Source organism: Rhineura floridana, chromosome 4, assembly GCF_030035675.1.
Source record: "Rhineura floridana isolate rRhiFlo1 chromosome 4, rRhiFlo1.hap2, whole genome shotgun sequence".
Lineage (NCBI taxonomy): Eukaryota > Metazoa > Chordata > Lepidosauria > Squamata > Rhineuridae > Rhineura > Rhineura floridana.
The window spans coordinates 188911740-188935464 of NC_084483.1; the positions used below are offsets into that span (position 1 = coordinate 188911740).

Below are 23725 nucleotides of genomic sequence, written 5' to 3' on the forward strand. Positions count from 1 at the left end.
ATCAAAGTCTAAGACTGCACCCAAGGAAAAACACGTGTTTCCAATGAACCTATTCGCCATGTCTTGGGAAAAACACACTTTAACAAACTGTCAACAATATGCCTTAGAGAATCACCCCAGTTCTCCTGCTGAGCCTTTTTTTCATGTTGCCACATTGCTTGCTCTCAGAAATAAAATAAATGCTACCTGCAAATGTGTGTAATGTAAGCCCAGTGGGTCTCTTTTGTCTGCAGGGGCATGGTGGTGGGCTTGGAAAGCCCCTTCAAAGGGGAACTACTAAAAGCAGAAAAGCTGCAGGAGGAGGAGGATATTTAACCTTTTTCATCCAGTGGAGCTATTAGCTTCTTGTAAAGGCAGAGAAAAGTGAGGAGTGAAACATCACTTTAACTCCTCTCTAGCCTTCCCTGTCTGTAGGATCAGTTGGGGATGAAGGCCTTCAGAGTTCTACAAAAGTAGAAACGATTCTGCTCACGTAAAAAGTTGTGACATGTAGTCAGGCTGTTAAGATTTAAGGTCTGTTTTTATGATGTTTTAAAGTGTTTTTAGCGTTTCTGTTTGCCGCCCTGGGCTCCTGCTGGGCGGAAGGGCGGGTTATAAATCAAATAATAAATAAAGATTTAAATATTATCGCCGCCATTACAATCTGGCTTCAGCTTAGCCAGCCATAGAGGCTATCTCATCGGTATCTGATTGGCCACTGTGGCTGGACTACATGGGTCTTTAGCCTGATGCAGCAGGACTCGTATGGATTGATTGATTGATTGATTGATTGATTGATTGATTGCACTTGTATACCGTCCCATAGCCAAAGCTCTCTGGGCGGTTTACAGCAATCAAAAACATTAAAACAAATATACAATTTAAGACACATATTTTAAAAACAATTTAAAACACAATTTTAAAATTTAAAACAATATAAAAACAAGTTAAAACACATGCTAAAATGCCTGAGAGAAGAGGAAAGTCTTGATCTGGCGCCGAAAAGATAACAGTGTTGGCGCCAGGCACACCTCATCAGAAACATCATTCCATAATTTGGGGGCCAGCTTCCCTTGGAGTAGGCACCTGGAGGAAGGCCTTTGATCTTGAACGTAGTGTATGGGTGGGTTCGTATCGGGAGAGGCGTTCCATCAGGTATTGTGGTCCCAAGCCGTGTAAGGCTTTATAGGTCAAAACCAGCACCTTGAATTGAGCTTGGAAACATACAGGCAGCCAGTGCAAGTGGGCCAGAATCGGTTTTATATGCTCAGACCGTCTGGTCCCTGTTACAAATCTGGCTGCTGCATTTTGCACAAGCTGCAGTTTCCAAACCTTTTCAAAGGCAGCCCCACGTAGAGTGCATTGCAGTAATCTAATTTGGAGGTTACCAGAGCATGGACAACTGAAGCCAGGTTATCCCTGTCCAGACAGGGACGTAGTTGGGCCACCAACCAAAGTTGGTAGAAGACACTCCGTGCCACCGAGGCTATCTGAGCCTCAAGTGACCGAGATGGTTCTAGGAGAACCCCCAAGCTACGAACCTGCTCTTTCAGGGGGAGTGCAACCCCATCCAGGACAGGTTGGACATCCACCATCTGGTCAGAAGAACCACCCACTAGCAGCATCTCAGTCTTATCTGGATTGAGCCTCAGTTTATTAGCCCTCATCCAGTCCATTGTCACAGCCAGGCACCGGTTCAGCACATTGACAGCCTCACCTGAAGAAGATGAAAAGGAGAAATAGAGCTGCATGTCATCAGCATACTGATGGCAGCGCACTCCAAAGCTCCGGATGACCGCACCCAACAGTTTCATGTAGTTGTTGAACAGCATGGGGGACAGAACTGACCCCTGCGGAACCCCATACTGGAGAGTCCAGGGTGCCGAGTAATGTTTCCCAAGCACCATCTTCTGGGGGCAACCTGCCAAGTAGGAGTGGAACCACCGCCATGCAGTACCTCCCACTCCCAACTCAGCTAGTCTCCCCAGAAGGATACCATGGTCGATGGTATTGAAAGCCGCTGAGAGATCAAGAAGAATCAACAGAGTCACACTCCCCGTCTCTCTCCCGACAAAGGTCATCATACAGGGCGACCAAGGCTGTTTCCATGCCAAAACCAGGCCTGAAACCCGACTGAAATGGATCCCAATAATCGGTCTCATCCAAGAGTGTCTGGAGCTGGCCTGCCACCACTCGTTCCAGGACCTTGCCCAGGAATGGAACATTTGCTACCAGCCTATAGTTATTAAGATTTTCTGGGTCCAGGGAGGGTCTCTTCAGGAGTGGTCTCACTACTGCCTCTTTCAGGCAGCCAGGGACCAGCCCCTCTGGCAGAGAGGCATTAATCACTTCCCTGGCCCAGCCGGCTGTTCCATCCCTGCTAGCTTTTATTAGCCAAGAAGGGCAAGGATCCAGCACAGAAGTGGTTGCATGAACCTGTCCAAGCACCTTGTCAACGTCCTCAAGCTGCACCAACTGAAACTCATCCAAGAAATCAGGACAAGGCTGTGCTCTGGATACCTCACTTGATTCACCTGCTATAACACTGGAGTCTAAGTCCTGGCGGATGCTAAAGATTTTATCCTGGAAGTGCCTAGCAAATTCATTACAGCGGGCCTCAGATGGTTCTACCATGTCCGTGGGGCCAGAGTGTAATAGCCCCGGGACAATTCTGAAGAGCTCTGCTGGGTGGCAGATTGATGATTTGATAGTGGCAGCAAAATATTGTTTTTTTGCTGCCCTCACTGCCCCTAAATACAGCTTACCATAGGCACTTACCAGTGTATAATTGCATCCACTAGGAGTTCGCCTCCATCTGCATTCAAGCCGTCTCCTATATTGTTTAATTGCTCTCAGCTCTGGAGTATACCATGGAGGCGTATGAGCTCTACACAGGAGAGGGCACTCAGAAGCAATCATGTCAACCACCTGGGTCATTTCTGTATTCCACAGTTCAACCAGGGTTTCAACAGGAGCACCAGCCCTATCAGCCGGAAAACTCCCCAGAGCCCTTTGGAAACCATCCGGGTCTCTGGGGCCGGACCAACTTAATAGGTCCCCCACCCTTGCAGAGGGGAAAAGCCGCTGTAAGTCTAAACTTCAGCAAGCAGTGATCTGTCCATGACAGAGGGACTGATGTACGGCCCCCCACATTCAGATCACCAACTCCATGTCCAAATGCAAAAATCAAATCTAGAGTATGCCCTGCTACATGTGTTGGGCCAATGGCATATTGGGACAGTCCCATGGTTGTCATGGAGACCATGACATCCCCCAGAACGAACAGTCTGGGGGATCTCAACATTACACCCGAGACCACCTCCGTCAGCTCAGCTAGGGAGTCTGTTGGGCAGCGGGATGGGCGGTACACCAACAGAATCCCCAGTCTGTCCCGCTGACCTAACATAAGGTGCAAACACTCCAGACCAGTAGTCACATGGACAGGGTACTTGCAGAGGAAGATGGAGCTCCTATAGAGCACAGCAACCCCCCTCCCCGACCCTCAGGTCTACCCTGGCTGGACCAGGTACCCTGGTGGACATAGCTGGGAGAGACTGACTCCCCCCTGCTCACCCACCCAGGTCTCAGTTATACATGCCACATTGGCTGCCTCATCCACAATTAAATTGTGAATGAGGGAGATCTTATTATGCACCGATCTGGCATTTAGCAGCAGCATCCGGAGGCCTGAGAGCTGGCTGATAGGGCAACCAACAAACCTGCGGGTGTGGGGAGGACCGGAACAAGGCATAACCATTAACTGCCTGGGCCACATTCCCCTTACCTGGCAAGTCCTCCTCACAACGCCATATCTCCCTTGACCCGTCACTACGCTAACTGGAGGGCCCTCAGATCTCCCCACTTGGCTCTGAGTCCTCTTTTCCAGGCACATGACTCAAGACCCACAAAAAGGCAGACAAAGCAGGAGCCGCCTCAGCCAGCTGGCTTATGTATCCCCTCCAGAGAAGGGACAGGTGAAAAAAATCAGGCACAGCTGGCTGAGTACCTGGGGCCTAGTCCTGCAAGGTGTGACCCCCGCAGAGCAGAAATCCAACCGGGAAAGGGTGGTGGTGGTAGCCGAGCAGCAGTAGCAAGCAGGCAGGCAGGCAGCAGCAAACGGCTCTCTTTCCCTGGAAGGGGTGGTGGTGTTCCCCTTCCTCCTGCAGGAAGAATGTTCTTGCATTCTTATCTAAGTCTATGGGTTGATTGGTAATACCACCCGGCACGTTCTTCTGAACCTCTCTCAACTATTTTTTTATGGTTACTCACCATAAGGACCAATATGGGGGACCTGTGGCCCTCTAGATGTGGATGAATTGCAACTGCCATCATCCCTCACCATTGCCCTTGCTGCCTAGGGCTGATGGGAGTTGGAGTCCAACTACATCTGGAGAGACACAGATTCTCCACATCTAGTTGAGGAGATTGGCTATGATTACTGAGTTCTACTTTGAGGGTGGCTCAATTTCTTGTTTGATATCAGAAAAAGAGCAGAATGTTAAAAGTATTTTATGTACCGTTTTGCCTCCTGCAGTGGATTGCCTTTTCTGCTGATGTATGAAAAGTTGGGGGAAGCCCAGTGGTAGAGCACACACTTTCTGTACATAAGGTCCTAAATTCAATCCCCGTTATTTCCGTTTCCAGGATCTTAAACAGCAAAGCTAACGGGGGAAATCCTGACTGAGCTCTAAAGAGCTGTTATTGCTATTTACAGAAGAAATTACTGCACCAGATAAAACAACGGCCTGGGTCAATATAAGGCAGCTTAATATATTTGAAGAAATCCTGTCTTTTTTTAGGGCAAAGATGGGGAACTTAATATTTATTTGTTTGTTTGTTTGTTTATTATTTGATTTATATCCTGCCCTTCCTCCCAGCAGGAGTCCAGGGCAGAACTTGTGGCCCTCCAGATATTGTTGGACTCCATTAGTTCCAGCTACCATGGCTAATGGTCAGAGATAATGGGAGTTATAGTCCAGCAACATCTGGAGGTCACAGATTCCCCAATCCTAATTTAGGAGCTGATCCTTGCCACTCCTTGCTCCTCAGAAGCCATCAACTTCCAATCTGCTTCAGAGGGGATTTGTGAAGGTTAAGTCTCAATGGTTATTGCTCACAATGGATAAGTTGAACCTTCAAGCTCAGAGACAATACGCCATTAAGTACCAGCGGCTGAGGAATAACGATGGGAGAAGGCTTCAGGACCTGCTTTCCAGTGGTGCTTGGATGGCAATTGTGGGAAACAGGATGCTGGATGAGGTGTACTTGTTCTTAGCTGTATGTAAAGCCAATATAGTTGGTCCAAATATTTCAAGAGGTGATGTCAGTCATGGCCCCTGGGTATATGTTAAAAGCAAAAATATAATCAGTTAATACTGCCCTGCATAAAGCTGAGCAGCAGCCTGCCCAATGTCTTACAGAAATGTCCTAATTCTAGACTGTTCAGAACACATAATATGTGGGTGGTCTAGCAAGATTTAGCTGTATGTCGCTGGTTCTCAGTTACAGAGAATTGGAAGAGAGATGTTAAAAGAGAAAATGGGATTTTCTAATCTGATAAAAGTTGGTTACTCAGCCATTTTTCATTGATGACTGCTGCCCTGGAGAAATGACTGTATCTCACCACTTTCTTTGTGCCAAAATGACAGCTGGATTCTGAGCTAATAGCATTCCTTTCTTTCAAAGCAGTAAGTATATCTGAAGAAGACAACTATTTAATATGGCCTTTATCTGTTCTTTTGTTAAATAAGATTTAAATAATCTTCATGAAGTTCACAATTTATTTCTTTTTTAAACAGCAAGCTAGTTTTTTTTCTGTTTCAAAATTTCACATATCGACTTGTTCAAATGAAATCACTTAACTCTGCTCTGAGATGAAATTTGTCTATGTAGCATCAGCTACCCCCACTCACCTAAAAAAAGAAGGTTCTTCCTCCTTCAAAAAGAGTCTGGCCTGTAGTTATAAACCCTGTAACACCTACTCTGATGTAATTCCCTGGCTCATTTACATCCTTCTGCAAGTACAGCACCCTTCATACATTATGTCAGTGGTGTGAGAGCTGTTTATCTGTATCATGCCATGCCATGCTGTTGGTACAATGTTTAATAGCTCAGCACCAGAAGGGCAGTTCCTGTGCTGTTAGGGCACTTGCACTATTGTACTAATGTCCTGCTTTGGGGCTTCCCATAGGCTTCTAGTTGGCCAGGATGCTGGACTAGATCCAGCATGGCTCTTCTTTTGTTCTTAGGCACACCCCAATTCTCCAAGATAGAGAAAAGTTTTTCTCCCTCTAGAACTCGTGGACATTCAAAGAAGTTGAATGTTGGAAGATTCAGGACAGACAAAAGGAAGTACTTCTTCACTCAGCGCATAGTTAAACTATGGAATTTGCTCCCACAAGACGCAGTAATGGCCACCAGCTTGGATGGCTTTAAAAGAAGATTAGACAAATTCATGGAGGACAGGGCTATCAATGGCTACTAGCCATGATGGCTGTCCTCTGCCACCCTAGTCAGAGGCAGTATACTTCTGAAAACCAGTTGCCGGAAGCCTCAGGAGGGGAGAGTGTTCTTGCACTCGGGTCCTGCTTGCAGGCTTCCCCCAGGCACCTGGTTGGCCACTGTGAGAACAGGATGCTGGACTAGATGGGCCACTGGCCTGATCCAGCAGGCTCTTCTTATGTTCTTATGTTCTCTCAAGTGATGAGAAAATCCAGAGGTACATTGCTAACCTGGGCTTGCTACCCTTTGAAAAGGGGGGCATTAGAGGATTATTGGCTTTTTTGTAATATTTTATTTATTTCCACAAGTACAGTTTAAATACATCAACAGAATAGCCAAAGTTCACTGCTCTCTCTGCAGATCTCCAGAGAGACAGCCAGCGCACCAAAATGCTCTTTGGCTCTATACACATGTAGCCTTTGAAACGCAAATTTTTTTCACAGTGCACTTTTGTACATAGTGATTTATAGTTATACACACCTTTGCGCGATAACAACTAATGCAGCAGCTACTATCTGTGTTGTCTATACACATAGGTGTGTGTGTTTTCAAACTTCCTCCCCACAATTAGTGTTTCCACAGACCTTTTCTTTTCCCACAGACTTTGGAAAGAGGGGCTGGAAACTGATGTGTTGATAGACTGATATACAGGGGTATATATCGTAGGGATGGGGGAGAAGTTTGATTTAATTAACATTTAAAGCCTAACTGTCAAATTTGCACTTTCCAAAATAATATGACCAAAACACAGCCATCCTTTGAAAGTCACACTTATTTGAATTCTGCAGTGCAGTTCCTCAACCAAGCAGTGTTTACCAAAATGCATATATTAGAGGCAAGTGTGCACAAAATGTATTGGTGTAGATATAACATTCATTATGTTAGGATAAATTGCTTGAAAAATGTGTAAATTAATCAAAACTGCATACAAAAATGTATTTATTAGGAAAAATTCACACTAAACTGAAGAATTTTCATGAGTTTTTTTAAGTCGCTAATTGCTGAAAAAATATGGAGAACAGAACATTCACAGAACCAGAAGCAAAAGAAAATGATTTACTATAGGAAACTTCACTAAAATTGCAAAGTAAATCAAACATATGCTGAGAGGCACATGTTACCAAATTCTTCCAAGCTACACAGGAAATGGATTGGACAGTGAAAAACCAACCCAAATTGTGTTTGCATTTTGACTAATTTGTAGGGCAGTCTAATATCTCAGAGAGGAGGTCAGGACTCCTGCTCCCCTGGTGCACTCACTATAGCCGCCCAAGTTCCCTGCTTTTTAAAGTTTGATAGAAATATCTGTTGGCTATAGGTATGTTCTTAAACTGCAAGTTTTTTTGCCTATTAGTGAATGTCTCTGCTTTTTAATCTGGGAGGTAAGAAATGGGATCCTGTGCAAGTTTGCTGAGAATGGATTGATCATTTGCATGCTTATTGAGTTCAGTGGGATTTACTCCCCTGCAATCATGGTTAGGATAGGTGAAACTGACCGCAGGGGATGGGGAAAGGAGGAAGAAGGGAGAGGAGAGGGGAAGGAGGGAAAAGCAGGTCTGATCATTTGCATGCTTATTGAGTTCAATGGGATTTACTCCCATGCAATCATGGTTAAGATAGGTAAAACTGCACATGGAGGAGGGGGAGGGCAGGGGAGAGGAGAGGGAAGGAGGAAGGAAGAGGAAGGAGGGGGAAGGAAGGGGATGGGGAGGGGCAAAGAAAGAGGGAGAGAAGGGAGAAAAGGGAGGTGATAGGAGGGAGGAAGAGGGGAGGGCAGGTTTGATCATTTGCATGCCTGTTGAGTTCAGTGGGATTTACCTATGTGCAATCATGCTTAAAATAGGTAAAACTGACCATGGAGGAGGAGGGGGAGGGGAGAGTAAAGGAAGGGGGAGGAGGGAGGAGGAGGGGAGGGCAGGTTTGATTATTTGTATGCTTTTTGAGTCCAGTGCGATTTACTGCTGTGCAATCAAGCTTAGGATAGGTGAAACTGACCTGGGTTGAGGGGCAGGGGGAGAGAGGGAGGGGGGAGGGCACTGTGCAGAGGGGAAGACACTTTCCTTTCCAAAAGGAAAATATTGTGAACAGTATCATTGTTTTTCAGTGTTTCGCCCACCTTTTTATTCTACAGCAGGCAGAGCTGCCCCTAGGCACCGGGAAGTGGGGCAGTTGCCCCAGGGCCCACGCTTTGGGGGAGGCGCACTTGGTGATGAGAAGCTGGGCTGCGGCAGGGTTTTTTCTCTTCAGCCGTGCAGTCTCGCCAGCCGCTTCCCGCTCTTGGGGAATCTCCCACTCTTCAGCTGTGTGCCTGAGCGGTTCTTTCCCTCTCCGTTCATCAGCCATGAAGCGGGTGTGCGTGCGGTGCTTAGCTAGCTAATTGTAGGAGGGAGGTTTGAATCCCCTGCCTGAGTGGCTTCCTTGTGCTGCCTGCTGCCCGCTCATCAGCTGTGCAGCGCATTTACAGGCAGCGCTTGCCGGCTTATTCTGGGCGGGAGGTTTGAAAGAGAGAAAGATGTGGGGAGGGGCAACTATGCTTTTGCCCTGGGCCCAGCACATGCTAAGGACAGGCCTGACAGCCGGCACATGTAGTCTCCCACACAAATTTAAACCAAAGCTGTCCCTGGCCACATCCACATCAGACCTTTGTTCCACTTTAGACAGTCATGGCTTCTCCCAAAGAATCCTGGGAAATATAGTTAGCGAAGGGTGCTGAGAGTTGTTAGGAGACCCCTGTTCCCCTCACAGAGCTTCAATCAGGGTGGCTGACAGTTAAACCAGTCTGGCCACTGAAGCTCTTGTCAGGGGAATAGGAGTCTCCTCTCAGCCCCCTTCACAAACTACACTTTGGGGGAAGCCATGACTGTCTCAAGTGAAATCAATGTCTGGTGGGGGTGTGGCCCCCTGATTAGCCAAGCCAAACGACTGTGAGTCTGGTTTTTAGAACACTAACAGTTGATTCTTACGGAGTATGTCTGGGCTTATCACTGACTCCAGTGCTAAATTTCTTAAAATGCTAAATTTCTCAATATCAGCCAGGCATTTTTTTTAATTTTAAACTGCAGTAGATGAAGGTCAGAGTATGGGGCAAAGTCAGTAATAGGATTACAGGTACCCTTGTGAACATGGCTGATTTTTAATTAATTTCACAGAACTCTGACAGAAAAAAGTCCAACAAGGGTCTTTTTTTCTCTCTCTCTTTTTACACTTTGAACTCTCAATTGTCTCTGACGGTTTTGTGTATCGCCATGAAAAGTTCTAAAGGGCGGCCAGGTGGGGCACTAGCCTGACGGCCCCTGGAGTTACAGGGGGCCCTCAGCCACCCCTCCGCTCCTCTTCCATGATCCACGCCCCCCCCACACCCCACCTACCTTAACGAAGATGGAGGCCGCGGTTTCCCTAAGGTACTGAAGCCCCTGCCGCCATCTTAGTTGATGGCAGAGATGCGCGCACGTAGCACACATATGTGCCATCAACAAAGATGGCGGCGGAGGCATCATCCCCTTAGGGAATCTGCGGCCTCCATCTTCTTTAAGGGCAATGTTAAAAGACAGCAGACGGGGGGGTGGGGGGGGCTGCATGTGTGCACACGCATGTACATACACACACACGCCGGGGGCCAGGGCAAGCTGATGCCCAAGGGCCCTGGCATTCCTGGAGCCAGCCCTGATTTAGAGGGTTGTTAAGCAAGCGTTTCTGAGTTCAGGACTATAAGTTTTGTAAGGTTTTGTTTTGAAATGAACTTATGGGAGGCATCAGAAAGGCATGAGGGGTATTTTCAATTTAACATTGCAGAATGCAAAAAGTTCTCTTGTGGCTGTATAATAATTTATGTCCTAATAAGTTTTCTACTTACTATGAACACAGTTCCCCAAATATTAGCAACCCATAAAAATTAGGGATAGATGGCAGCCCTCTTCATCGTAATGGTTTTTGAGAAATGTTTTAGATCTCAGTGAGCCCACGTCAAATCTATAATTTTCTAAGTTGCCTTAATAAATCTAGCCCTGTATCATTTACTGTCTTCTTAAAAGTTTCAGCATTTTTAATGGAGCTCTACTGGCATATTGTTCTATTATGGCTGATGGCACTTTTCAAGATTTAATCAAACATCGCTCCTGAAATCTTGAAAGCCAGAAACAGAAAAAAGCAGCTAGAAGAAAGTGATGGTTGGGAAAGACAAAAACAAGAATGTAACTACATCCCGTGCCGTGTAAATTCAAGTTCATAGAATTATGGAGCCACAGAGCTGAGATGAATCCCAAAGCTCTCTAAACACTTTGATGAAGACAATGGGAAATTTGTCAAATTCCAAGCTTCCTTAATGGGGGCATCAATCTAACAGAAGTAACAGCCTTGTGTAAAACCAGATGCCACTGTGCTTCAAAACACATATATAATGGTATATCCTAGGGCTCTCACGACCATTGACAGTCTGTGACAAGCATGGCGACACCCTATTCTTGTGATTGCAATCTGTTTTAATTGTTTTTAATATTAAATTTTAAACTATTATAACCTATACTATTATAACCTACCCTGGGACCTGCTGGTGTAGGGTGGGTAATACATTTGATTAGTAGTAGTATTGGTATTAGTATTATTTTCCCCAAACTATGCCCATGAGCAGCTCTACATTTGATATCATATGTGACATTAGGTGCAGCTATAATATGCTTCTGAATATCAGTTGCTGGAAATTGCAGGAGGGGAGAGTGCTCTTGCACTCAGGTCCTGCTTTCAGGCTTCCCAAAGGCATCTTGTTGGCCACTATGAGAACAGGATGCTGGACTAGATGGGCCATTCGCCTGGTCCAGCAGGGCTCTTCCTACGTTCAGGTAGAAATGCAGCTGCCAATGAACAATCAGGAGCTTAAATTGTGCTCCTGATTGTTCCTTAGCAAGTAGGGCTTGCTGTCAGAGTTGATCAGCACTGATCTTAACAGCAAGTCCAACTGGTGTTGGCTGCTCTATAGAGTTCCCAATGGACATCAAAGATTATAACAAGAATTTCTGATTATGCCTAGAAACAGATAGGCAACCAGTGTAGTTGGCACAAGAATAAAGTAATGTGCTTCAAAATAATAGCACCATTCTAAACTTTGGCTGTGCTTTCTGTACCATTATGGGAAACAAATCTAGGGAGGCCATTTCCAATTATTAAGAGGGGTCAAAATTCCAGGCCAGAAGCAGTAGGAAGACTCACTACTACCCTCATCACTGTTCCTGAAACTCTTGCTGGCAGTTAGCACCATCTTCACAAGTGCATGTGCGCATGAAACCCACACACATACCTCCCTATAGCAACGCTGCATGATGACAAAGCATCGCTGTCACACGGGCTTATGCAGGTAGTGGTGGCAGCCAATAAATGGTTGCCACTTTTCTCCAGAAGCTCCCATCTGAGCAATGCTACCTCATCAAATCAAGTGATGAGAGATCAGGTGATGCATACACCCATAGACCAGAAATGGGGATATGTTTTGTCCCCCAGATGTTTCCAGATTCAAATCCCATCAGCCCCAGCAAACATATCCAACAGAGAAGATAACAGCAACATCTGGAGGGTCATAGGTTCCCCATCTCTGCCATAGGCAAAGGACTCCTCTCACCCAGTCATGTAAACAGCAGTAGAGGCTCTCTTGAAGTAACAGCTGAGAGCCATAAAGGGGGAATTGGCCAAACCACACAAGAGGGGAAAGGATTTTTAAAAACTTGGCCCACGTCTTAGTTTGTAAAGGAACAAGGCAGCAGGCAGACCCAATGATGTCAGCTGGTCAGCCCTTCCTCAATGCAAACCATGTCTCCCAGTTCAAAATTTGTCTTCAAGCTAGTCACTAACATTTAGCTGTGTTCACCGTCATTCATATGTACTAATAGCAAATTCAGGTGCTGAGTTATTATGACAGAGTAGCCAAAAAGAGGCTACTGGGGGAAAGAGAGGGAGGTATCTGCATGCTTGGGGAAATTTCAAGGTTTGCAGAAGTAAAGCAAAAAAAAAAAGTTCAATGAAAATTGAGGGAGTGGAAAATTGTGGTGGTGGAATATCTTAAAAGAAGGAGTGGCTAGATGGGTAGAACCCTGAACCGAAGAACTCCACATTGCAACATTTTGTTGAAGACCCTGCTTGTTTCCTAATAAACAAAATACAAGTTAGTGGAACTCCTTGCCCAAGAACCCTACAAAGGTCCTTCCCCAATAGCTTTCAGGAAACCAGTAAAAACCTATCGTGTTTGTAAGGCCTCTAGTGATTTATCTGGACACTGCTTTTATTGGTTGGAATTTTACCTTTTTTATGGTGAGTTTCCTCAGAGGATCTTTGGGTTTGAAAAGGCAAACAAAAGTAATAATAGATTTCATCCTTATTCAGCTTTTTACAAACTTGACTCTCAGTAATTTTCAGTCATTTAGCAGGAAGTCAAGTTATACCTGTGAGACAGCTAGCTCTAAAGTGATTAAAATGAGCCCATGAGTCATTGAAGGAAATTGTACCTGACCCACAGATCCTCTTCACAGAACAGTCCTTTGCATTTATGGCATCCTCAACAACTTCTTGTGCTTGCGGAACTCACTTCAAAGGAAAGAGGGTTGTGCTGAATTCTATATCCAACCATTTCCACCAAGCATTTGTTTCATAATGCCTAGGGAGCCATTGAGCTAAGTTCTTTTAATACTTAACTATACAATAAATTACTCAAAATTGCATGTTTTTTATTCTCCTAATGGATCCATAATGTGCTTTGGGAGAATTAAACATCAAAAGATTTCCATGCTGAGAAGGGAGGGTGACTCTACAGTTATTTATAAAAAGGTTGTGTTCATGCAAGGTGGGTTTTTAAAAAAAAAAAAAACTTGAAATCATAGTGCTTTAAAACTATTTGAAGCACTGTAAGGGACTCTTATCATTACCACCTACAGTGGTGATATCCAGAAACTTCATAATCCCAGAACATACAAAAATCTAAAAATTTTGAAGCCATGCTAGCAAACTATCACCTTCATACATAATCCTAGCACTCACATGCACATTATTATGATGTGCCAAGCAATATATGTTTTGAGTCTTGTTTCGAAGTTCTCCCATCCCTCTCATTAGAGTTGTCATGTGCATTAACCCCTTGAACCCCTCTTGCCTAGGGCATGTATCTCCAGCACATGTCTGAACCTATTTCTGAGTTTGAGAATCAGAGGGTGGCTGGAGAAAATAATCTGGCGCTGGGGAACCTCTTCCCTCTGCAGCCCCTGGTTCTGTTCCTGCGGGAGGGCCAGCCACTGTCATGTCTGTAGAGATGGCTCAGAAACTAGGACATTTCCCAAATTAACAGGAGCACGGCATGAGTAACTTTAGCCTAGATAGTGGTGTATAACCATAAGGGTTCCGAGAAGGAAAAACAGAACTGAGACTTCAGGACTTAATCCAAAAAGGGGACTTTTATTAGGAGAACAAAGAGACATAGGTAACTGCCTTATACTAAATCAGGCTACTGGTCCATTTAGCTCAGTATTGTCTACACTGACTGGCAGCAGCTCTCCAAGGTTTCAGATAGAGGACATTCTGGGGGTTGAACCTAGGACCTTCTGCATGCAAGGCAGATGCTCTTCCACTGAGCTATGGCCCCTTCTCTAGTCAAATGCCTAAAAAGCCTAAGTGCTGTACAAAATACACATAAAGGACAGGCCCTGCCCAGTGAGTTTGCATCCACATAACAAGATACAACAAAATCATGTTTAAAAACGGAAAAGACCAAATACAATTAGGCAAATGTTAGCTGGAAAAAAATAACCCTTAAGAATCTTCTTTAAGGAAGAGAATCAGTTGAACTATTTCATGAGGCAAAAGGCCCAACAGGAGGCAGAAATGCCTACATCAGCCAGAACCAGTTGCTCACCTGAGTTGTTCCCTTCATGAACACAACTTTTGCAAATTTTCCATCTATAATATGAAGGTTACTTTCACATTCTGCATCTTGCAAGATGAAAGAGGCCCGAGTGGTCTTCAGTGGATCAGTCCATTGCCCTTCCATGTTGATGCTGGGCTGGTCCCTCTTCAGCCAAAGAACCTTGTAGCTCTCACTTCAGTTACCGAATTTGGGCACCCTTCTTTGTATGTCAGAGCTCCATCAGACCAACAGTGGAGTTCACCAAGAGTACTTATGGTACATACTTCAACTGTAATCGCACTGCTAGGGATCAGACCCCAAGAGCATCACTCGGCCACTCAGGCCCCACATCTTGTTATCAACCGATATCTTATGCATAGCGGTGCTGCCAAGACTTTCATGTTTGAGCTGAAATTCAGCAGCAATTGTTGGTGGATATATAAAATATGCCTGTTCAACTCTTCTGCTCTGTGCACTCCACTTAAATTATTACCCACCCAGAACCCTTAGGAAGGGAGAGCACTAAATATACACCTAAAGCAACTCTCAGAACATGCTGTGTAATAGCTAACCCAGGGTATTATGCTACAGGAAATCAGGTGTTCGCAGAGAAAGACCAAAAAACAAAACCCATCAGTGTTGAACCTTTGTATAAATAAGTGTTGGAAGGCTTTCCCAAAAGGCGAAGGGGTGTATTTAAGAAGGAAGGGGTGATTACCTGTTCTTAATCCAGGGGTGTAGTCATCCAGGGTCTCAGGGGGCCTTAGACCCTTACTTTTTTGGAAGCAGGGTCCCTATGTCTCCAGCATCCTATGTGCCAATCGGCATGAAAGGTGTGTTAGCCACTGAGAAGAGCCTTCTAACATGCTTCCTTGTCCTTTCCTGCTGATTGGAACCAATCAGAGTGAGATGACTCAGCCACTGAGTGACTCTTTTTCAGTAGCTAACCTCTCCTCTTTTATGCATATTGGCTCCTAGGGACTTCTGTTGTTGTGGGAAAAGGCATTAACAAGGATGTCATTCTAAATCCAGCAGCAAAAAAAGGGATGGGGTGTGGCTGTGACTATATTGAAGGGACCTTGCACTTCTGAATTTGCCACTATGCTACTGGCTTAGCATGCTGAGATAGGAGAGGGTGAAGGAGGAATCCTCATCATAGATCAATCCAAAAGTGAGGTGATCAGGTGTTCCCAGGCTGCTCTATGTCACCCTATTCAGTAAGGCTAGGTGCTTGGGTCTGCAGGGCGGTGCCTTTTCAGCCCCTGAACCAAGAGTCTGTAACTCCCCCAGGATTCTTATCTGGCCCCCTGCACTCCTGAACTAATGATTTAAGGACTACCAAAGGGCTTTGTAGTTGAGAGAATCATTTTGAAGCTGCTGTGTTCCTTGTTTCTTCTGCTGGTTTTATTTCTCTTCCATTTTAGTTATTGTTTTCCAGTTGTTTTTATTGTATTTGGTTAGTTTTATGTGTATTTTCTGTCAGTTGCTGTCAGTGCTGCAGAAACACAGGATACAAGTGTTTTAAAATAAACAAATAAATAAGCAATGGACAGGGACAGGAGGGGAACCCATGCAGGCTGTGTTCTGCTGAGCTCCTGGATAAAGAAGTAAACCTGGCCTTGCCTTCCTGCAGTCTGCCAATGAGTGAAAGGCACTGGAATGATTGATAAATATGGAAAGTGGTGATGTCTGGCTTCATCTCCCTTATCATATGCAGCAACCAGCTGAGGAGAGGGGGGACAAGATATTGTGTCAGTCCTTTCCTTGCCATTTATTCCAACTGGCTGTGCAAGCATAGCATGATTTTCTTGGCTGGGGAAAGAGACATTGATTTTCTTGGCTTGAGAACAAATTGATTGGCATTTGGCACTTAATTTTTTTTTAAAGTGAATAACATTACATTTTCAGTTAAGATTATTCAATAAATTACATAACTGTTAGGGTGTTTGCCAGTTTATGATAATGCAGGGTGAGATGGTACTTAAACTCTTTCCACCGCTTGTGAGTTCTTCCCCATGAGCCTCCCCTAACCCTTCTGAGGCTATTTTCTGCAGCCAAGCTTATTTCTGGACTCAAAGTCAACTGCAGGAGAAACTCACTGAGGGAGTTATGGCAGGGAAGAGTTGGTGGGCAGGTGAAGGGTTAAGCACACACAGACCCACCACCTTCTGATTCCCTCCTGTGAACGAACTAAAGTGCTGGGATTCTTGCGAGTATCACTCACAGGCTGTAATTCAAAACACATTTATCTGGTTGTAGCTCCCACTGAACTTCTGAGTAGACATGCATAGGATTATATTCTTATCCTTCTTGTTTGAAAGATTTTGCCATTCTCTGTTGGCTTGCCAATGCACGTTGGGGTACCCACAACTTTTCTGGTTATTCCAGGCCAGTTTCCAGGGTTTCTTTTTCCATGATACAGGGTTGTAAGAACAAACTGTTGGAGATCTGTTGGCTATTGTAGCCAAGCAGGAAGGAAGGATTTATGTTGTGTATATTTTGGGAGAAGCAGGTTTCTTTCTGTACAGAAAACAGAGTGGCATTTTTCTTGCCTTGCAATAAAATGGATCATTGCCCTGCTAAGAAAATGTGGCAGCCACACAGCGAGGGCACCTGAATGCCCCAGGCTTTAACAGCTGTCTAGCGCTCTGCTCCTCCTTGCTTTTTATGAGATTACATAAGTTTGTGCTCCACAGTACATCAAGAACAAGAATTGCATCTGCTTGGCACAACAGAAGAAATAAAAATGTTGTGTGACAAAACTTTTTATTGAAGTCCACTTCCATATTGGCATTGCAAGTGGAGAAATAACAGATGGCCTTGTGGGTCAGGCAAAGAGGCTTGTGGAACAAGGGATGGGAGGGTGTAATGGCCGCTCTGCAAAGCCACATTTTCAGATGCTGAGAGCACAAAATAAGGAAAGATGGCAACACCTAGCCTTCAGTTCCAAAGTGAGCTCAACTGGGAAAAAATTACCAGGGAGTTGATGGGGAGAGACTACAAGGAAACAAGTGGCAAACATGGGGAAGAGGACATTCCCATGGTCACCCAAGCACCCTTTTGCACTTAAAATCAGGTCCCCCACTCCCTGCTTTATATAACTGGTTATGGTAGGTTTTGTTGATGGGCTCTTGTTGATAGTCTTGGGAAGGAGGGACATGGGTGTTGTTTTGTTTTTAAGCAGGATATATACATCTGATGAGGTAATTCCCACATTTAAAGAGACAGGCCTCCCACTCTCAGATGTAGTTTGCCTTTAAGGGTTAAGGCACATGTTGATATTTTTAAAGCAGTGGGCTACTCTGGAAGCATCTTCACTGCATTTAGCCCAACATACCTTTTCTCTCCAAGGTTAAGCTGTAGGGGCAAAAATGATTCTGCAAGTTTGAATCAGAAGCCGCTGGGCACAGCACTGTTTGGTTTTTACACATCCCCAAGCACACACACACCCCATTATCACAGGTTCTTGGAACACTTTTTAAATCAAAAAGGTGTGCTGGGTCTGGGGATGAGGGAGATGCTTGGTTTGGTTCACATTTTAATGAGATCATACCTAGCTGAGCCTGCCCAAAATAACACAGAGACTGATTTACAGCTATGCTTCAAAATATGCTTCTCCGAGTTTGTGATGCAGTACTCCAGTCAAAAAATGTGTACAAAATGGGCATATTAGAGCAAAGTGTGCATAAAAACACATATATTACTGAAAATAATTTACAATATGCATTAGGGAAATTTGTCTTTAAAAATGTGTATGTTAGGCAAAATTGCATACAAAAATGTGTATATTAGAAGAAATCACACTAAAATGGTGAGAAATTTTCATAAGGAATTTCTTTAAAAACAAATCTTCATACTGATGCAGAAGTGTGGCAAGCTGAACTTAAGAGAGGAAAACAGAGAAAGAAACTACAATGGACAGATTCATCCATCTCTAACTGGGTTCGTGCTCTGCTAGACCAGCCAGCCTCGGGGGGGAAAGTAGTGTTGGTAAATTGAGAAATGCAAATAATTTAGTTAGCTTTTAAGACTTTTTGGGAGATTTAACAGTTGGATTTTACCCATTGCTCCTCTGCAGAACCATCCAAGAAGAGTGAGTAATGTGTGTCTGTGTTTCATTGTCTCTCTCCTTTTATTCCTCCTTCTCTATTCTTTCTTTCTTTATCTCTCTTTTCAGGTGGATGAGCTGGTTAAATGGGGGGACTTTTGGGTAGAGAGAAGTGTTACTGCATGGGGGGCGCTACTGATTAATGGTTCCATTGCATGTATGGTTCTCTTATTGTTGATGTGTCATGTAATAAAACAATAAAAACTGCTAATAACAAAATTTAAATTGAAAAGATAGACAATGGACATGTTCAAATGTCACAGTAAAAACTATAAACCATGGTTGACTGTGCAAGTGCCAGTTGCTCTCATTTCACTACAGCCCTCTAGGGCTGAGAAGAAACAAACTGTAATCCCTGGCTTGGCTTTACGTCCAAACCAGGCATCATGATTTGTTTCACTCTGAATGAGCCACAGTCTGTACCCAAGTTTTGTTCTTGCCTTACTGACCATGGTTTTGGAAATGAGCCACAATCTCTGGTTTGGATGTAATGCTAAGTCAGGGATCATAGCTTGTTTCCTCTGCATGCTAGTGGAGGGGAGCAAAATAGCCCTCTTGGGCACATATATATGGTAAACCATTAACTCTGGTTTACTCTGCCTGAGAACCAGGCCAATCTTCTTAGGGCTGGGAAAAGGTGTAGAAAAAGGTAACCAAAATGATGAAGAGGCAAAAGCAACTCCCATATGAGGAAACATTTCCATTCAAGTAAAGTAGGACATGATAGAAGTATATAAAATTATGCATGGTGTGGAAAAAGTAAATAGAGATAAAGTGTTAGTTGATTGATCATGAGGGCATAATTTTCATCTGTGGGGTTATGAGTTAAGGCCATGCTTGGTGCAGGTATATTCCTGTATTATGAAATGGACATTAAAGTATTAAAGATGGCCTTTCCTTGCAACCATCAGTGATAACTTTTGTTTATTGAATTGCATGCTATCTTACTCTTTCTCAGTTTCTTAAAAAGGCACCTATATTAAGGTTGTGGTAGTATGTAAATATATATAAATATAATCAATTAATGACTTTTAAAAAATGATTGACAGCCCTGTTTTAAAAAAGGCCTTTGTATATGTGTCTTTACGCAATCTGTTCTTTTAAGCATAATCATTCATAGTTATACTGATTTTGTGAAATGCTAAAGTGATGGGCAGTGAATGCAATACAAACAAACCACTTTAATAGTCTGCTTCATTACAGCAACAGCAACACATGGATTTATGTGTGCCAGCAGTTTTGGGAAGGACCAGGTGTGCGTTTTGGGTAGCAAGGAAGTACACCATTTGGATTTCCGGTCATAGTCACTAAAATGTCTTGGGCCAGAAGCTGTCATGGGCAGAAATAATAAACCATATTACTATACAAAACCACTTTATGTGGACTCAGAACCTATCTGAGGTCTATCTAGACTATCTTGGTCTATCTAGGCCAGTTCTGTCCCCTCCAGTTGGTACCTCTGGTGTTTTTTCCAACCTTATGGTGGCATCCAACTAACAGTTACACTATTGCCACAATTTTTAGCTGTGCAGTGTAACTTCCCTGCCCTTTCCTCTCCCTGTGCACCTCCTAAATCTGCTCCAGAGTTTCCCCAAACCACTTCATTACATTGTGCAGCTAAATGCCGTTGTACTAGCATAACTGTTTAGCTGGATGCCATTCTTAGTATTTGGCAGCATTCCCCAACCTCTAGAAGCTTTGAACAACAACTCCCATCAGCCCCAGCCAGCATGGCCAATTGTCAGGGATGATGGGAGTTGTAGTCCAACAGCATCTGGACGGGCACTGCTATCTGTTTGGGGAAGGCTGCTTATCTGGGAAGCATCCTCCATAAATGGGATGGTTGTGTGCCCCAGCTATTAGTGACTAGAAAAGCCAGTTTTCCTCTGACACCTCTCATTTTCCACAATGTTGTTGCTTTTCCAGGAGAGGATGATGACGATGATGAATGTGGGGAAGAGAAACTACCCTCCTGCTTTGACTATGTGATGCACTTTCTGACTGTCTTCTGGAAAGTCCTTTTTGCCTTTGTCCCCCCAACGGACTACTGGAATGGTTGGGCTTGTTTTGTTGTGTCCATCCTAATGATCGGCCTTCTGACAGCGTTCATCGGGGACTTGGCATCCCATTTTGGCTGCACCATCGGCCTGAAGGATTCAGTAACTGCAGTTGTGTTCGTTGCTTTGGGAACTTCAGTACCAGGTAAAACAAAGCAAAACCAAATACAGTCACAACAATTTCATTCCCTGCCAATCTTTCATAGTGTCATCACACTATGCTGTACCGGGGGGAGGAGGGGGGAATCACAAGAAACCTGACAGCAATCCAGGAGTCTCCATATGGGCTATGTGTCTATGCAATTTGCAACACAGATTGTATGGGGAAGATTTAGTTAACACTTCTCAACCCTGTTCTAATTCATATTAGAAAAAAGTGGATTATTCCAGAATAAGTAGGATGTTGCTTGCAACCTTAAACTGTATACTTTAGTCTATTTGCACCCAAGTAGCCTTAGTTAAACTGGAAGGATTATTCCTGAATATGAGGCTGGGAGAACTGCACTATGATCTTGAGTGCATCTTGATTTTGAAGACTGTATGTTATTTGCTTTTCTTTCTTTCTATGGAATTTATTATTATTATTATTAATAATAATAATAATAGTAATAATAATGATGATGATGATGATGATGATGATGATGATGTTGTTATCTGGATTTCTTACCCACCTTTCACCATAACATCTCAGGATGGGTTATAAAAATATTAAAATACAATATTAAAATCAGTTTTTAAAATTGGGTTGTATCCAGTGAAGCAGTTTCATTAGTGCACAGATTTCCATTTACACAATGAAATTTTCCCTTCCCTTTTCTCCCCATGCCCCCCCCTACAAATCTTCTCTGTAGGGTTGGGGGAAAGCTCAGATCAGTTAGGGGTGTGTGGGAAGAGAAGAAGAAGGGGAAAATCTGTGCCATAGCCAGAAGTTCTTGCGCTAACAGAACTACTTTGTTGGATACCGCCTTTACAATCATAAGAATGAGGTGTGTCTTGTATTATACAACCACGAGAATGGCTGTATACTATCATCAGCATAGATTTTTCACATTCCGCAATGTTAAATTGAAAATACCCCCATGCCATTCTGATGATTCCCATAAGCCCATTTCAAAACAAAACCTTACAAAACTTATAGTCCTGAACTCAGAAACGCTAGCTTAACACCCCTCTAAATTTTCATGGTGATACACAAAACAGTCAGAGAGGATTGAGAGTTCACAGTGTAAAAAGACAGAGGAAAAAACCAGACCCCTTTTGGACTCTTTTCTGTCAGAGTTCTCTGAAATTAATTAAAAATCAGCCATGTTCACAGAGCACCTGTAATCCTATTACTGACCTTCATCTTCTGCAGTTTAAAGGTTTAAAAAATGTCTGGCTGATTTTTAAGTAATTTAAGTAATTTTGCATTGAACTCAATAATAATGCCGGGCATGCTCAGTAAGAACCAACTGTCAGTGTTCTAAAAGCCAGACTCACAGCTGCTGGGCCTGCCTAATCAGGGGGCCACACCCACACCAGACCTTTATTTCACTTTAGACAGTCATGGCTTCCCCCAAAGAATCCTGGGAAGTGTAATTTGTGAAGGGGGCTGAGAGGAGATTCCTATTCCCCTGACAGAACTCCACTGGCCAAAGTGGTTTAACAGTCAGCCACCCTGATTGAAGCTCTGTGAGGGGAACACGGCATCTCCTAGCAGCTCTGAGCACCCTTCACTAACTACACATGCTGGCAACTGGGAAGCCACTACATTGGTATTTGTACCCAGCTCCAAATCTGCCAGGCTGGCAGGGGCTGATGGGAGTTGTAGTCCAAAACATCTGGAGGTTCCCAGGTTGGTGAAAGCTGAACTGGCCAGTGGACCATATCGATTTCCCCATAACTCCCACTTAGGGATGGGAGAGAAATTAGATTGTTTGCTTTTAAATCTATCGAATCTATCAAATTTGCACTTTGCAAAACAAAATGAGAACCAAAGCGCAGCCATCCTTCTAAATTTGCACATACCCAAATTTTGCAATTAAGTTCTCCAACCAAAGAATGCTTACAAAATGCTTACAGTATTAGGGAAGTGTGCATAAAAATAAATATAGTAGTGAAAATAACATACAAAATGCATTATATTAGGAGAAATTGTTTGCAAAAAAGTCTGTATATTATTCCAAACTGAGTGCAAAAATGTGTGTGAGAGGAGAAATTCGCACTAAAATGTTGATGAATTTTCATGAGGATTTTTTTAAAATAAGACTGCTGCAGAAATGTGGGGAACTGAATTTTAGACTGGAAAAATGAGAAACGGAGAGGACCAGAACTGACAGATACTTCTATTCCCACTCCCACTCAAAGCAACTTTTATGAGTGCTGCAAAGAAAAATGTCTGTTCTTTATTTTTATGTCAATTCAATGTAACAAAGTGGTGTACATGAGCTCACTTAACCTCAGCACCATTCAGCCACAACAATGCACTCACAATCAGAGTTGTGAAATGCCTGCTTTTAGGGAATGTAGGGCTTCTAGTTCCCCTCAGTGATTACAAATATGGAGCCAGAGGGTGACTATTTTCTCTGCATTAACTATCATAGAGTATAAGGCCATTAACTTAGTATGTGGTGTCAGATCCAGTCAATGAATATATTGTAAGTTATGCTGAATTGGATTGTCAGTCAAAGTGCACGTGCTTCACATTGTCCTTCAGTACAAATGCCCTCTTTTCTTGTTTTTTTGGTGCAATCCACCCAGAAATTCTCCTATTCAAGCCCCATTTAAATGAGAGTGGTGCAAACATACTGCTTTCATAACAGCTCTTGTCCATCACATGCAAAGCAATTATATGCAAAATATGTTAGTTGTGTGGTGCTGAGAAAATGCACAGGGTCCTTCAGATCCTGTTTTTCCTCTGGGCACAGTCCACAATGGCAGTGGATCTCGAGCTGTAGTCCATAGACTACCAGCGGTACCTGGTGCATTTCCAGGTTGCCCCCAAACAAAGGAAATAATAAAGAGCAATGCTAGAAAAGCTAGAGATTTCTTGTGAGTTTTCCTGACATGTTAAAGAGACAACCTACTTCCCCACTTCAGTCTAGGCTGAAAAACAGCTTGCTTCTTCCTTGTGAACAGAAGCTGCCTTATACCCGGTCAAAATTATTTGTTCATCTAACTCTTTCCCATCACCTGATTCTTTCAACCAAAGGTGCCAGGGATTGA

The 23725-nt window shown here is 43.7% G+C and overlaps 1 protein-coding gene across 6 annotated transcripts in view; it reads left to right on the forward strand.

Moving 5' to 3' along the window:
* Window positions 1–23725, forward strand: part of SLC8A1 (solute carrier family 8 member A1) — a 400022-nt gene that overhangs the window by 363582 nt on the left and 12715 nt on the right. For all 6 annotated transcript variants that reach the window (XM_061625553.1, XM_061625554.1, XM_061625557.1 and 3 more), the window contains one exon: window positions 20391–20666. In XM_061625553.1, coding sequence (XP_061481537.1) covers window positions 20391–20666 — 276 coding nt within the window. The remainder of the gene's footprint in view (window positions 1–20390; window positions 20667–23725) is intronic.